We start from the raw sequence: 14,268 nt of genomic DNA, 5'->3' as shown, positions 1-14,268 counted from the left end.
AAAGCATGAGACCCATTCATATATATATATATATACATATATATTGAAATTTATAACTATTTACATTATTTCATCAAACTCGCTACAAAGTATAAGTGGATGCAAACTTGATGATGATAAATTTTAGGAAAAAAAATTAATGATTTAGTATCCATAATTTTTTTAATTTGATCAAAGATTTTTTTTAATGCTTAAAGTGTAAAGGTTTCCGTCTCTCTCAACAAGTACGTTTTCTGAAATTTGAACTTATTTTTTTTCCTTGCAAGGGGGAAATTACTTACCACCTCAACCAATAGTTTGTTTATTAGTATTCATAGTTTTTTATTCAGTTTGAAATTTACCTTAACTTAGTCTTGAGAATAGATACATAATTTTTTCTGAAAGCGCAGAGACAAACAATTTTTTTTGGGTCAAAAACAGAGACAAACAAATTAAATGGCTAAAACTCGAAGAATTAGTTGCTAGATAAATTAAATTTTAGAGTCAAGTTAAAACTATAAAAAACTAAATAATTAATTTTTGCCTAAATTTTACTTAGTTAAAATTTTTGGCTATATGCTTAAAATTTATTAAAAAGATTTATATCATTCGTTTTGATTCATTGAGTAATGTCTTTTTGTCTTGTTTTTAGATCCAAACATTTAAATGGCATCATTTAATTATTTAATGAAGCGGATTGACATTGACAAGCATGATAATAGATTATAAATTAAAATAAATACTAAAAGTTCTTTTGACAAATTTAAATTAAAAATTTCAGATTGCATTGAATCTGCAAAAGTTTAATTATTTTTAATGTAATCTTTCAAGAGAGAAGGGGTTTAGTGGAGCCGATATAGATGGAGCACGGCAAGGAAGCTTTGGAACTGAGAATTATATAATAGCAATAAATTTTATATTTCTAGAGTTATTATGAAGCTTTTTGTAGCTTTTTGTCTACTTCGATGTTATTTGGTCCTTGTCTTGTGTCACACTGCTAACGAAACATTTATCTTTTTCCCTTTTCCTTTTCATAATGTGAGTGAATGCTTAGGGAAGCATCAAGTCATGTGTGATGCAAGCGCCTATTTGTATGTTTGATTGAAACACACTGTCACATATGCACCAAGTATTTATATTTGAATCATCAGTAAAAAAAAAAAAAACATTATCCCTTCCATCTTAAATTAGTTATTTTGTAAAAAAAAAAAAAAAGAGCCTCAGTTTCCTTAAATTACATTGTTTAATCATTTGTATTGGAATAATAAAAACTTCCTTAATATGTGCAATTAGCATAGATAATTTAAAATGCAAGAGTGCTTGATCTAATGATGGATCAGCCATATCACAAAATAGTAGAGTCAAAAAAACAAGCTAAGCCTGTCAGGCCGACCCGTTTAAGCCCGTTTAAGTCGAGGACTGAGCTTGTGTTTTGGAGCCTTAAAAGGAAAATCAGGCTTAAAAGGGCTAATCCTGTAGGGCTGAAAAATAAACGGGCTAGCCCATTTAAGCCCGCCAATTTTTTTTAATTTCTATTTTTTTCTTAACTTAAAAAAAGAAACCTTAACATTTTAGACATAACAAACTCTTAGTTTTACTTATCCCAGCCACTCACACAGATAGCATTCACAAAAAAAAAAAAAAGAATCACTATAGTTGTGGGAAAAATAACCAAAAAAAAGTGAAAATTACAAAATTTAAAACTAAGTATATTCACAAAAATATATCGTTATTTATAAGTTGTCAAAACCTGTTAAAAAACTGTATGTGTAATTTTTACTATCTTTATTTGTCATTCTCTCATATTTTTTATACTTGAAATAGAATAAATCAAAAAATCTTTTGAATTAAAATAAAGATCTATATCATTTTTATAGTTAGAAACAAATCTAGAACTAAGAGAACTAGGTATATTCATAAAAATGGACTCTTTTCTTTTTTTTTTCGGTAGGACACATGATTATTCTTTATGAATACTATGTTTGTTAGTTAAACTTTTTTGTTAATTATTTATAATTAAACCAAATCATTCACATTGTAATTATTTATTGAACTTAATGCTTATTTAGTTGTTTATATCTGTCCTCTATTTAGTTTATTTATTCAATAAACTCTATTACACTGTGATATATGTTTAGACATGATGATGTTTATGTTTGTGACTCAATTTTATTTATATTTATATATTTTATTTGTAATTTTATTGTTTCATTTTTATTATTTTGATAAAATATGCAAAAAAAAAATTTAAAAATTTCATTTTAGTTAAAAAAGCTAAAAGCCTGCGGGCCGACCCGAGCTCGTCATACTTAGAAAAATAGTTCATTTTTAGGACTCGGGCTTAAACAGGCCGGCCTTGTAGGATTGGGTCAGCCCATTTTCTCAGTACTAAAAAGTAGGCTAACAAAATACATAGGTTAGCCGGTTGTCCAGCCCAACATGCAATAAAAAATAGAGCTTGGAAAAAATTATAAATTTAAGAGACTGTGAGAATTAAAATATTATATTCATAACCAAAGAAAATCCCTTAACTAGCTTATAAACACACACACATATAGAACTGGAGGCAATACAGTATTTATTCATTATTTCTAAATATTATGAATTATATATGCATGAATGTGGGGTTCATAAAAGAGATTATACTGTAAATAAAGCTTAGTCCAATTGGTAAGAATGTGGTTCATATGTTATAAGGGCACTCTTTTGTGATTATCTTTAATTCTGATACCTTATTTTATAACAAAGTAATAAAAATGACACTGATTAAGAATAAATATTAACAAATTTTATCGACAGCAATTGTTTCAACGCTTGTTCTTAGCAAGTAAGATCTCGATTTTATTGAAATTTATCACTAGGGAGAGCTTTATACGCTTGTGATAAGATTCCGCTTTATCTAGATTAAATTAAGGGCCTAATGCAGCTTTTAAGAGTAGTTGTGCTTCATCAAAAAATGATACTACTTCTAGTTTTTAATATAAGAGTTTATTTGATTTTTATTGTAGTTTTAAATATAAGACTCTAATTCACTTTGTCTTTTATATTTATTTATTTATTTATTTCTAAGATAGTCTTTGTAATAATAGTAGTTCTAACCAATACACTTGATTAGCAAAGATATTTTAAGAAAAACAACACATATTTAGTACAAATAACTAACTTAACTAATTTTCTTAATCTACTCAAATTAGTCAACTAGTTCTTATATTAAGGGTTGGAGGTAGTATATAATAATTCATTTTTCAAATTAAGATGACTTTGATAAATCATAAGTTTTGATGAGTTGGGCAAATTATAATCCATCAATTTTTTCATAATTAGATTGAATTACTCGACCAACTGTAAATCCAACCTTGTTTTGTTGAATTTTTTTAAGAACAAAATTACTGAAACTTGGAATTAATTAAACATCAAATAAAATAAGCTGTTGATAATTATTAGCTTAGTACTCTAAAATATTTAAGATGATTTGACATCATTATTCCTGCTTGGATCATTGTTGGGAATACGCATAATGAAATCAGTGGATTATAACTTTAATTCGAATACGCAGGTTCATCATTTTACGTTAAATAAAAATCATTATTATTAAAATATATTTAAGATAACTAGGTTGATTTAAGTTGATTGTAATTACATATACGTAAAGTCTTAACTCTTAAAAAATATTTATTTCTAAGTATTTAAAATTTGTATTTATTATCGTTCTTCTGTCTTCTCAACTTTGGTAATATCTAGATTTTCTAAGGACAAACTAGCTCTTTAATTACTACCTTAACATTTTCTTGAGCGAATAAGTTACTCCTCCGGTCCTTAATATATAACCTAATTGTTAAGTTAATTTTGGTCCTAAATATAAAATTTGTTTTTCATATTTATCAATTTTTCTTAAATTATCTCTATAGTGTAGATACTCCCTCAACCATAATCAAGTAAGTAAGAGAGGGAGAATATTAAAAAAGATGATTATGGTGTTTTAGGGAAAACATATCATATTTCTTATAATCAACTAATTTACCTAACTTTCTTAATCTAATTAAATTAGTTAAATATATCGTATATTAAGAACCCGAGGAATACTATGGTACTATAAAGTAAGACAAGATAAAAAAGAAAAAAAAATTGAATGAGTGCAAATAAATAAAATAGACATCATATTTTCATTTATTTACATCAATCTGTCTCTCTGAATATTACAATATTATTTCATAGAATCCAAAACTTAACTCTACAATACTGTTCTCGTTATAATAGAATATTAAAACTCGTGGTGTGTTTGGATTCATATTAAGGATTACTAAAATTGTGATTTTGGTGAAAGCATATAATTATTATATGTTTTCATCAAAACCATAATTTTATCAATTTTTAAATATGCAACTAAACATGTCGAATCATTTTGTTTCTGTGGGGTTATTTTAAAACACACATGCTTCTTAGATAATAAAGAGCCATGACAATTTCAAACTTGAAAGTGAGCAGAGATTATTAGAGAGAACATGATTATAATACTTTGCGGCTCTCCCCCACGATTAGGAAAAAAAGAATTAAATAAAATTAAAAAAATCAATGTTCCTTCTCAAAAGTTGAAAATGCCAAATCAAAATGGAAGCTTTAATCATTATAAAAGCTATACAAAACACTGCCCAAACCAAATGGACCTCATTTTCCAACTTGTTCCTAACCGCTTTTATTGTTTCAAAATTACTGAAAAATTGCTCATTTCAAAATTAATTGACTAAAAGTACCCAGAAATTCAAGTTCTTATACATCTTCCATGGGTGCAATGAGATCTAAATCGTTCATACTAATTAAGTTGGCCAAAAAAAAAAGCAGAGGAATATTTAGATAAAATCTGAGTGAATTATATGTTTTTCCCCTTTATTTGAGAAAAATAACATGGTATGATGTTGTTTCTACACAGTAAGTAAATAATGTAAATTAACTGAATTAGTCCTACAAATGCAATACTATATTAGATCTGATAATATATTTATTTAATGAATTTGATCCATTTCCATTCTTTACCGATAAGGATTATTTTGAAATAAAAATAAAATAAAAAATACATATAATTAGATATGTTACATATTTATCTTTCTTTGATAAAATTAGAAATATTTTCATGTGCATTACATAGAGTAGTAGATTAAGTTTAAGATCAATGTAACCGATCACATCAAATGAGGTAAGGCTTCTCATTGTTTGTATGTATGAAGTCTATAAATTTTATATATTAGACTACGCATAATGCGAGTTTGAGATAAATGGTATGTTAAACTCTACTATATAAAGCTCATTTATCAAATTTCTTATAACACTGACAATATGTTACTCTAATCACCTCATCTATCCAACCATTAAATTATGAATTAGTAGTTTAACTAGTCATAAGTTCACTTTTTATAGTCACAAATATGTATAATAAGCAAAGAATCTGTATATTAAAATAAAGGAAGAAAAACAAAACCCTCACGGCTTGGTTTGTCACATGATGATGAGTTTTGACTTCTGACAAAGGCAAAAGTGAGACAGTGGTGCAAGAATGATTATGAGGCCAATGTGTAGCTTTTAAGTGAAGTTAATTTTTGCTCCATGCAGCTACTACTACTACTAAAAGGTCAACCCAAATTTTCGAAATTAGTCAACTTCACAACAACAAAAATATAATAAATACTCACTTATTTTTTCCCTACACATAAGTATTTTCCTGTTGGAGGCTATCACATTTGAGATACTGTCGAGTACTAAATATTAACACTTCTCTCAACGGGGATTTAAATATTGGTTCACTAAGTTGTGAGGCACTGTCATCACTCAGTCTTTAATATAATGCTACCTAATTAATTTGAGTAGACTAAAAAAGTCAAATAAATTAGTTAATTACAAAAAATGTAACATGATCTCCTCAAAATATCCTTATCTAATACAAAATTATATATCAGTAAATAGGTTGTGTAAATTAGTTCAGGAACAAATGATAAATTTGGATAACAAAGTAGAACGAAATCTTATATTTAGAACTAAATTCTGTTTCAACTAACTTTTATATGAGGGATCGGAGAGAGTATTATATATATGTCGTTTTTCATATGATTATAGAAAAGTAATAATTTTTCTGCAATGGTGCAATCAAACCGGGCCTAAACGCACACAACTCACAGACTGCCTTTGTGCTCTTCACAAAAAGAATTGAAGAGAACACCAACCTAATAGAGGACCACAACAAAACAGATGATATACAGTATTAAACAAAGTAAAGCTAAAGGTACATAAAGTTCAAAAGCATTAAGTAGTGTGACTTTGTATGTGCATATATAATAACAGGTTGCTTCAAACATATTACACACACACACACCAGACATTTCTGAGAAAGTCAATTTAAAGTTTTTCCTTTTAAGCACGGCATGAAGCTGGTGGACGATGATGTATCACATGTGTCATTTGTCTTTGCTGAGAAATTAGTAACATTCTACAAATGCAATAATAACTTTTATATGCTGCAGTAATGCATAGAAAGACGGAAAAACTACATACATAATTGACTTGTCAAAAAATGGGATTGAACCAAACATTTCAACTAAAAAAAAAAAAAATCAATGAACTGGTGTTTTATCTGGCTTCAAAATCAAGAACTTGTCAAACTAGTCATAACTAATGAACTACTAATTTTTTTTCGCTTTTTTTTTTCCTTTTCTAATCTGAACCATGGTTTTCTTTCATAGCCCAAAATTAGTCTATCACTGTTTAATACTCCTCCGGTTTTTAATATATGACCTAATTACTGAGTTAGTTTTTATACTAAATATAAGACCCATTTCTCATATTTATTAATTTTCTCTAAATTACCTCAATAGATACTCCCTCAATCATAATCAAGTAAAAGAGGAGAAGGGAGTATTAAGAAAGATGATTATGGTATTTTAGAAAAAATATGTGATGTTTTTTATAATTAACTAACTTATTTAACTTTTTTAATTTAATCAAATTAGTTAAATATGTCTTATATTAAGGACCGGAAGAGTATAATGATTTATGACACTCATTAGAGGCTCCAGACCACTTAAAAAAATGGGCTAAAGGTGGTTATTGAGCTTAATAAGCCCATAGTTGAGAAATGAATGAAAAGCCCATAGTGGAGGGGCTTTTGGACCGAAGAATTATTGGGTGCAATCAATGTCCAAAAGCTACTGAAAAAAAAAAAGGCAAACGGAACTACAATCAGTGTTGGCCCAAGTGAAAAGGACTTAGGCACCTTAAGCATCATATTATAACTTGGATCCTTGGGACCTGATGAGAGGAGGGCAGTGATTTTCTTTGCTGTCTACTAGTTCACTATTTTGAAGTTCGGGTGGCACGTTGAAGCTTCTAGACCCAGGTAAGCTTCCCTAACTTAATTTTCACCTTTAAATTTTGGGTTTTCAGGGGTTGAGAGAAGGAAAATGATGGGTTAGTAGTGGATTTTCAAATGTAAGAGATTTCCACTAATTAAAATGAGTTTAAGTAATGGATTGGATTTGTGAGGGTTATGGTTTTTCATAAATAAAACAGGTTTTCACAAATCCTAAGTTAGAACATTGGGATGGATTCCCCTGGTTGTAGAGGATAAATTAAGTTTAAATTTGTCGGGAAGAGTGAGGGTAACGGGGAATTGTCAATGGAAGAAAGAAGTGTTAGTAGAGGAATTGCAGTAGCAATAAGATAATTAACCGGACCACCTGGTACATATATTAACTAAAATACAAAAGGAAACTATTACTCCTCCGGTCTTTAATATAAGACCTAATTTTAGAGTTGGTTTTAGTCCTAAATATAAGACCCATTTCTCATATTTATCAATTTTCTCTAAATTACCCTTATAGATACTCCCTCAACCATAATCAAATAGAAGAAGGAGATAGGTATTAAAAAAGATGATTGTGGTGTTTTAGGAAAAATGTGTCACTTTTCTTATAATTAACTAACTTACCTAACTTCCTTAATTTAATCAAATTAGTTAAATGGGTCTTATATTAAGGACCGGAGGAGTATTATATTTATAAAATACATATTTCTTCTTGCGTGTTATGGAAAAAAATTATTATGAGTTATTATTAGTTGGGTCTTAAATCATTAAAATAAAATATCAAAAAATTAAAGGGATTGCATTATTTACAAACCATTAATATTGTGACTTATTTCGCGTGACTACATAAATTTTGAGAAATATTCTAAATTGTGTTGCGTGGCTGAATAAATCATAGTAGCTTTTTTCTGGGCATAAAATTAAATCATATATTCCTCTGATCCTTAATATAAGACCTATTTAACTAATTTGATTAGATTAAAATGTTAGATAAGTTAGTTAATTATAAGAGATATGACATGTTTTTTCTCAATACCATAATCATCTTCTTTAGTATTTTCCTTCCCTCTTCTACTTAATTATTATTGAAAGAGTATTCATAAGAGTGATTTAGAAAAATTAATCAATTTAAAAAATATATTTTATATTTATGATTAAAATTAATTTAACAATTATGTCATATATTAAGAATCGGAAGAGTATGAGTTTTGCTGGTGAACAAAAAATCATATACTAGTTTGAACATATAGAAATAATGGGCCAGCGTGCTTTACTCCCAGGCCCAACGTGGAGCCCAAACTTGTTTTTGACCAAAAAGAAAGAAACGCAGAAGTTAACCCTAATACATAAAAGGCCAGCGCCTCCGCTTTCGTTTGATTCTGAAGTTTCTGCAATTCCTGGACGCTTCGCTCTCGCCTTCCCACCGTCGAAATGGTAACCTTCTCTATCTCCGTCGACTCTCTCTTTGTATTTTGTCGACTTCGCTCTGTTTCATTTTTACTTATTAAACGCGAATTAGGTTTCTTTTCTCAGTTTTCTTTTCGTAGTATCTGGGTCATTGTGATTGAATATCTTGTGTTGTTCCGTCGGAGTTGATGATGGAGGTGCATTGAAAGCTAAGGCATTTTGGATTTACTTTGTTTTGTTTTCGTTATTTAAAAATGCTTTTTCTTTTTCTCTTTCCGAAGAAAAATAAAGGCGCGTGCTATGCTGATTTTACATCGGGTTTTGTCGGAAGAATGTGGAGCTCAAAACCGGGGGGGGGTGGTTGAAGTGTGCCAGTTTATAGGGTATCAATTCACAGGAAAAAAGTTATTGGTTTGTCTGCAAAGTTTAGAGGTTCAAATTCAATGCCAAATAATCATGGATCTATAAATTCAAGCTACGAGGTAAAATTTCATAATTGGTTATTTTTAACACCTTCGGTCTTTCAAATGCCAAGAAGTCACTATAGCTCTGGCTTTTTCATCTTTTCAATTCTTTTAAAGTTCAATTAGAGAGCCTGAATCCTTGCCGAGAGGGGTGGGCGTTGTCTTTCTTCGTTGGGGCCTTTTCCTGATTCTGTAGTAAGTCCTGAAATCTCAATTTTGTCAGTCATCTAATTCCGAACTACTTTATTTTGTTCGATAAAGAGCTCATTCATGCATCCTTTTATTTCGTTGGCCTTGGCATTTAGTCGGTGGTGAACTATTGTCCTCTCCTCTCTGTTACTAGACTGGTCCCTGTCTGAATTTGTTTTGCTGGCTTTTTTTTGGGACTTCAATGCCCGAAACTCAAATTCTTTGCAATGCTTGATTAGGGTAGATCCCATTCAGTTTTGTTGGAATTAATTGTAAATTAGTGCCATTATGTATTATGTGAAATATTTTAGTTGTTTATCCCGTGTTATTTTAGTAACCTCACCATACGGTATTACTTGTGAAAAGAAAACATTTGGTATGGTTCAGTAGTTAAGAAACGGGATCTCTACTATTTCTTTTGATAAATTAACTGGTTAATGCATATATAAGAACATGCAGTGTGATGTTTTTTCCTGCAGGTTAACGTTCCAAAGACCAAAAAGACTTACTGCAAGAATAAAGAATGCAGGAAGCACACCTTACATAAGGTGACACAATATAAGAAAGGGAAAGATAGCCTTGCAGCTCAGGGTAAGCGCCGTTATGACCGCAAACAGTCTGGATATGGTGGTCAGACAAAGCCTGTCTTCCACAAGAAGGTGAACCAAATTTGCGGTTTCACTGTTCCTTGTTTCTGTAGCTAATCGTTGAGGCATGCTAAATGTGCTTTTTTTGGCATATAATTTGCACTCCACAGTGGGTGGTCGATTTGTTATTTGAGACATATTCCTAATCCTAATTTACGATGATTGTCATTGCTTTTCATTAATTAGGCAAAAACCACCAAGAAAATCGTCTTGAGGTTGCAGTGTCAGGCGTGCAAACATGTGTCCCAACACCCAATCAAGGTTAGTAGATCATTGGATGATTATATTTTCGTTCTATTGTCGGAATTCATCATTGATGGCTAATTCACTGTTATATCTTGCAGAGATGTAAGCATTTTGAGATAGGCGGTGATAAGAAGGGGAAGGGAACCTCTCTGTTTTAGGCGGAGAAATGGGATCTGCTGGCTTTTGCTATTATGTTTGGCACTTTTATTTGTTTTAGTATGGGATATTGTCTTCGTTGACATTTCTTATCTATACGTTATGTAGTGTTTTCACTTAATTTTGTGGAGCAATTCACTGAACCTGTTCAAATGCTGCAGTCAATTTTGATACTGTTAAGCCTCTGAAAATTTCATGTTTCGAATTAAGGTTTTTTTTTCTTGGCTTATTTTGTTCTCTAATGAAAGCTCTCGATGGGTCTATCTCGTACCAGAATGGCAAAAACTAAAATCCAATGTGATACGCCTATGTTATTCTAAGCCTAAACAAGTGTAATGATAATTGGAGCTGAAAGTTGTTTGCTCTTTAGCTAAAGGCAAAGCTCGTGAACTGTAGTTTCGGCTGCGGCTGCTAATTTTGTCACTACATTACTTGTAATGGCGGGTTTTTGTGGTCTATCACTTTCTCTTCATAATTTTCTGAAAGGAAGTGTTCAAGATGCTCCATTTACTCTGGGAGAGTTCCGATGCGTTCAGTTAGTTGTTTTGTTTGATTCGAGTCATTTTATTCAAAATGAAGACTGGAAGATTGGCAAGGGAAAAAAAGGGAAATGAGCACCGCTTTAAAAAAATTTTGGAGTGATAATTTAATGGCACTACTTAATTACAATGGCATTCGTCGCGTTTGGTCCTGAGTCCTGCCGGAATGTTTACAACATCATAAGGAGAAGCAGGAAAGGGTGTAATAATTAGGTCCAAACCATTGGAAAATTTATCCTAATTAGTGATAATAGCTCCCAAAGTTTGTTGGATACCCTCCCATGTAATTGCTAGGTTGCATCCTTGCCATCCCAGCATGTCCCTGCATGCCATTTCTTGCATATTGCTGCCACAATAGTTGTTCCTCCATCATCAATCTCTGCTTTTTCTCGATCTCCGACATTTGAACGTAAGCCGGAGGTGCCACTGCCATTGAAGCTGCAAATGGGTCTGCATTATTAACCCATCCTGAAGAAGCCGGTGGTGCTGGCAGGGCAAGCATCGGGGACCTTCCGGTTGAACCTTGAGCCACACTGCTTGCACTCCCGGCACCATAGTCATGCCCTTGAATGGCTGAATTTGTGGCTGCTTGGTTATACATCCCATCCAACAATAACGCATCAAATCCGCCTCCTAATGTTGGCTTCTGGTTTGACAATTTGCTAGCTGATTCCACCAATGTTGTTTCCCAATCTGAACCATCTCCAAAAGCATGCCATGGAAGAGCTAGTGTGGCACTAGATGACTCGGAAGTCGTCGGTCCTGCGCCGTCGAACAGAGCCAAGGCTAGTTTATCCTCATGTTGTTCTCTTTTCACCATATCATCATCTCCTAAGTGCAACAAGTCACCTTCTGCTTGTGCAACTTTTGGTTCCTCAATTTTGGGCTCTTCTACCGGTTCCTCTTTTGTCTCTGGTGGTGGTAGGGCCTTGATTGCATCCATATCCTCTTGTGGCTCTGGTTTTTCTGATTCTGCAATATTCTCTTCCTGGGGTTTTGCATTTCCTTTTGAGTGTTCCATGGCGGTTCTCTCTCTAATGAAATCATCCATGACCTCGAGTTTCTTGGAGGTGATCCTTTCGATGTCTGGGAACTCAGAAGAACGTGCAATCCCCATACTCTTGTTCCATGTGTAGAAGAGGTCTAGTTCATCGTACTGCTTTCCAACACGACAGAAAATGTCATAAACCTTGATGCAATCTTGAACCTCCATATCCTCAAAACGGTCAACCAAGATCCCCAGAATGTCTGTCATTTCAAAATATATTTGGAAACTCTCCTTCAATATGGGGTAGAGAGCCACCATCACAATTCGATGGTTCTTTGCCTCTCCTGTTACAGGAAGAAGAAGAATGAGAATCTGATTTAGTTTACATTCTTAAAGATGCAATATGCAGATCAAAAGTCTAAGATGCTTAGTTCATTCTTATACTAGATACAGCATAACAATTATACACTAATTCAAAATGTCCTACATAAATATCATTGAAATTCGATGCAGAAAAATAGTATCCCTCCGGTTTTAAACATAATAGCTAATACAAAAGTTTGTTTTGATGCTAAATGTAAAATATTAATCTACTTTGTCCTCCAAATTTATTATTTTATTTCCTAAGCTCTATTGCATATGCATAGTAATGGCGCTTTTCATCAATAGAATACTTTTCAATACAAATAATTAAAAGGGGGCATTTAAGAAAAGTTAATAAATATTTTTTAATAAATAATTAACTTAACCAATTTTTAAAATAGCTAAAAATTAATTATTAATTATTTAGTTTCTAAACTTAAGACCAAGCGAGTATTGTTAACATGTTCATGCAAAGTTGCAATATGAAGTATAAACGAACCTGAGGGACGACAAGCCAAGAACCTCTCAAGCAGTATCTGTAAATGTTGCATCTTAGAGAACAATGCCTCTGTCCTCAAGTCATGCAATGGCGTAGACCTACCCAAGCTTTCTGATCTGTTCTTCTCTCTGTCTCTGTCTCTGTCTCTGTCTCCGTCTCCGTCTCTGTCTCTGTCCCTATATGTAAGCATGTATCTATCCCTATGGTCCCTTACATCCTCGTCTTCTTCCTCGTAACCGAACGAGCTTCTTCTTCCTCTCTTATTCTGCATCTTATACTCCAACCTCTCGTCCAAGTACAACGCATACATCCTCACGAACGCCGAGAAGTCCCACGAGTTAGCCGTCGAGCTGTCCCGAAAATCCGACATGTTGAGAAGCCGAGTGCCCCGCCGTGTGGCGAAGAAGATCTCCTGCTCATAAGCGGGATCACCCTCTTGGAGGAGCCGTTCGATGAGGACCAGGGACTTTAAGGCGACGGTCCAGCTTCGAGTGCGGCTGAGACGGCGGGAGATGGCGGAGACGCAGGCGCTGACATGGGAGCGAGAGTAACATGTCAAGCTAAGGATCTCTCTGACGTGTTTCTCGTCGCCGGGAGTCTCGTTGTGCTTGGTGGCCTTAACAATGGCGATGTCGAGGTCGGCGAGGGCGGTGGTGCTTCCGACCTTGGCTAAACCGATGCTTGTTTGATCCTTTACTGCCCCTAATGCCCCTCTCCAGATCTTGCTCGTCATGTGTCAAAGGTCAACGCGATCTGCCTGGGGCGCTATCAATGGCTTCTGGATTTCTGGTCACCTGTGAACAATCTCATGTCACATTGTGTGTTTTACTTTGAGAATAGATGATTTAAAAAAAAAAAATGAGGCTACTGAAAATTATTGCCAGTCCATGACAGAAATCACAAGAAGTTGAAAAGAAAGGTGTCTCATTCTTTAGACCAAAAAAGGAAAAAAACTGATTTTAAGCATTAAAAAAATTTGAAAATGACACTCATACTTGTAGCCGAAAAATTATAAAAATGAAAGGAAAATTTTTTGATAAATTCCTAGTTACCAAATTTATTGCCTGAAGTTGCCTAACAATTTTTTAACTGTGTAGCATGTCTTCAATTATATAAAAATGCTGCTTTTATTTTGCACATAGTTAAAAAAATAGATTATGTATAATTGAATAAGAATTGCATCCGTTGAAAAGAGGTTGTGCCTGAGTTCTTAAAAAAATTTCAGTCACTTTTGAAAAATAAATTTTGCAATAAGAATTTTTTCAGTAAACTTCTCAAAAAAATAAATGAAACTTATTGAACAATGACTATTGTTAAAAAGAAAAAAGAAAGTCACTTTCTTTCCCTAAGACAATCGTACGTTAAAAAATTAATATCAATATCAATATATCTATAACGTCTACAAGTTATTGTATCCTTTTGTAGGAAGTGATGAACTAATTG

The 14,268-nt window shown here is 32.5% G+C and overlaps 2 protein-coding genes across 2 annotated transcripts; one reads left to right on the top strand and one right to left on the bottom strand.

Moving 5' to 3' along the window:
• Positions 1-8,696: 8,696 nt before the first annotated feature.
• LOC114746898 (60S ribosomal protein L44) lies at positions 8,697-10,638 on the top strand. Its single transcript, XM_028935203.1, has 4 exons — positions 8,697-8,761; positions 9,867-10,046; positions 10,221-10,295; positions 10,379-10,638. The coding sequence occupies exons 1-4, from the start codon at positions 8,759-8,761 to the stop codon at positions 10,436-10,438; spliced, it is 318 nt and encodes a 105-aa protein (XP_028791036.1). The 5' UTR covers positions 8,697-8,758; the 3' UTR covers positions 10,439-10,638.
• Positions 10,639-11,216: 578 nt separating this feature from the next.
• Positions 11,217-13,558, bottom strand: LOC114747088 (putative clathrin assembly protein At1g03050). Its single transcript, XM_028935403.1, has 3 exons — positions 13,068-13,558; positions 12,826-13,001; positions 11,217-12,307 (listed from the first exon to the last, which is right to left on the bottom strand). The coding sequence occupies exons 1-3, from the start codon at positions 13,556-13,558 to the stop codon at positions 11,217-11,219; spliced, it is 1,758 nt and encodes a 585-aa protein (XP_028791236.1).
• Between the last annotated feature and the right edge of the window lie 710 nt (positions 13,559-14,268).

The sequence above is a fragment of the Neltuma alba genome, unplaced genomic scaffold (assembly GCF_004799145.2).
Source record: "Neltuma alba isolate B1F8T4 unplaced genomic scaffold, ASM479914v2 tig00000129_pilon, whole genome shotgun sequence".
NCBI lineage: Eukaryota > Viridiplantae > Streptophyta > Magnoliopsida > Fabales > Fabaceae > Neltuma > Neltuma alba.
The sequence above is the reverse complement of the archived record's forward strand: the minus strand, read 5'-3'. Positions and strand labels throughout refer to the sequence as shown.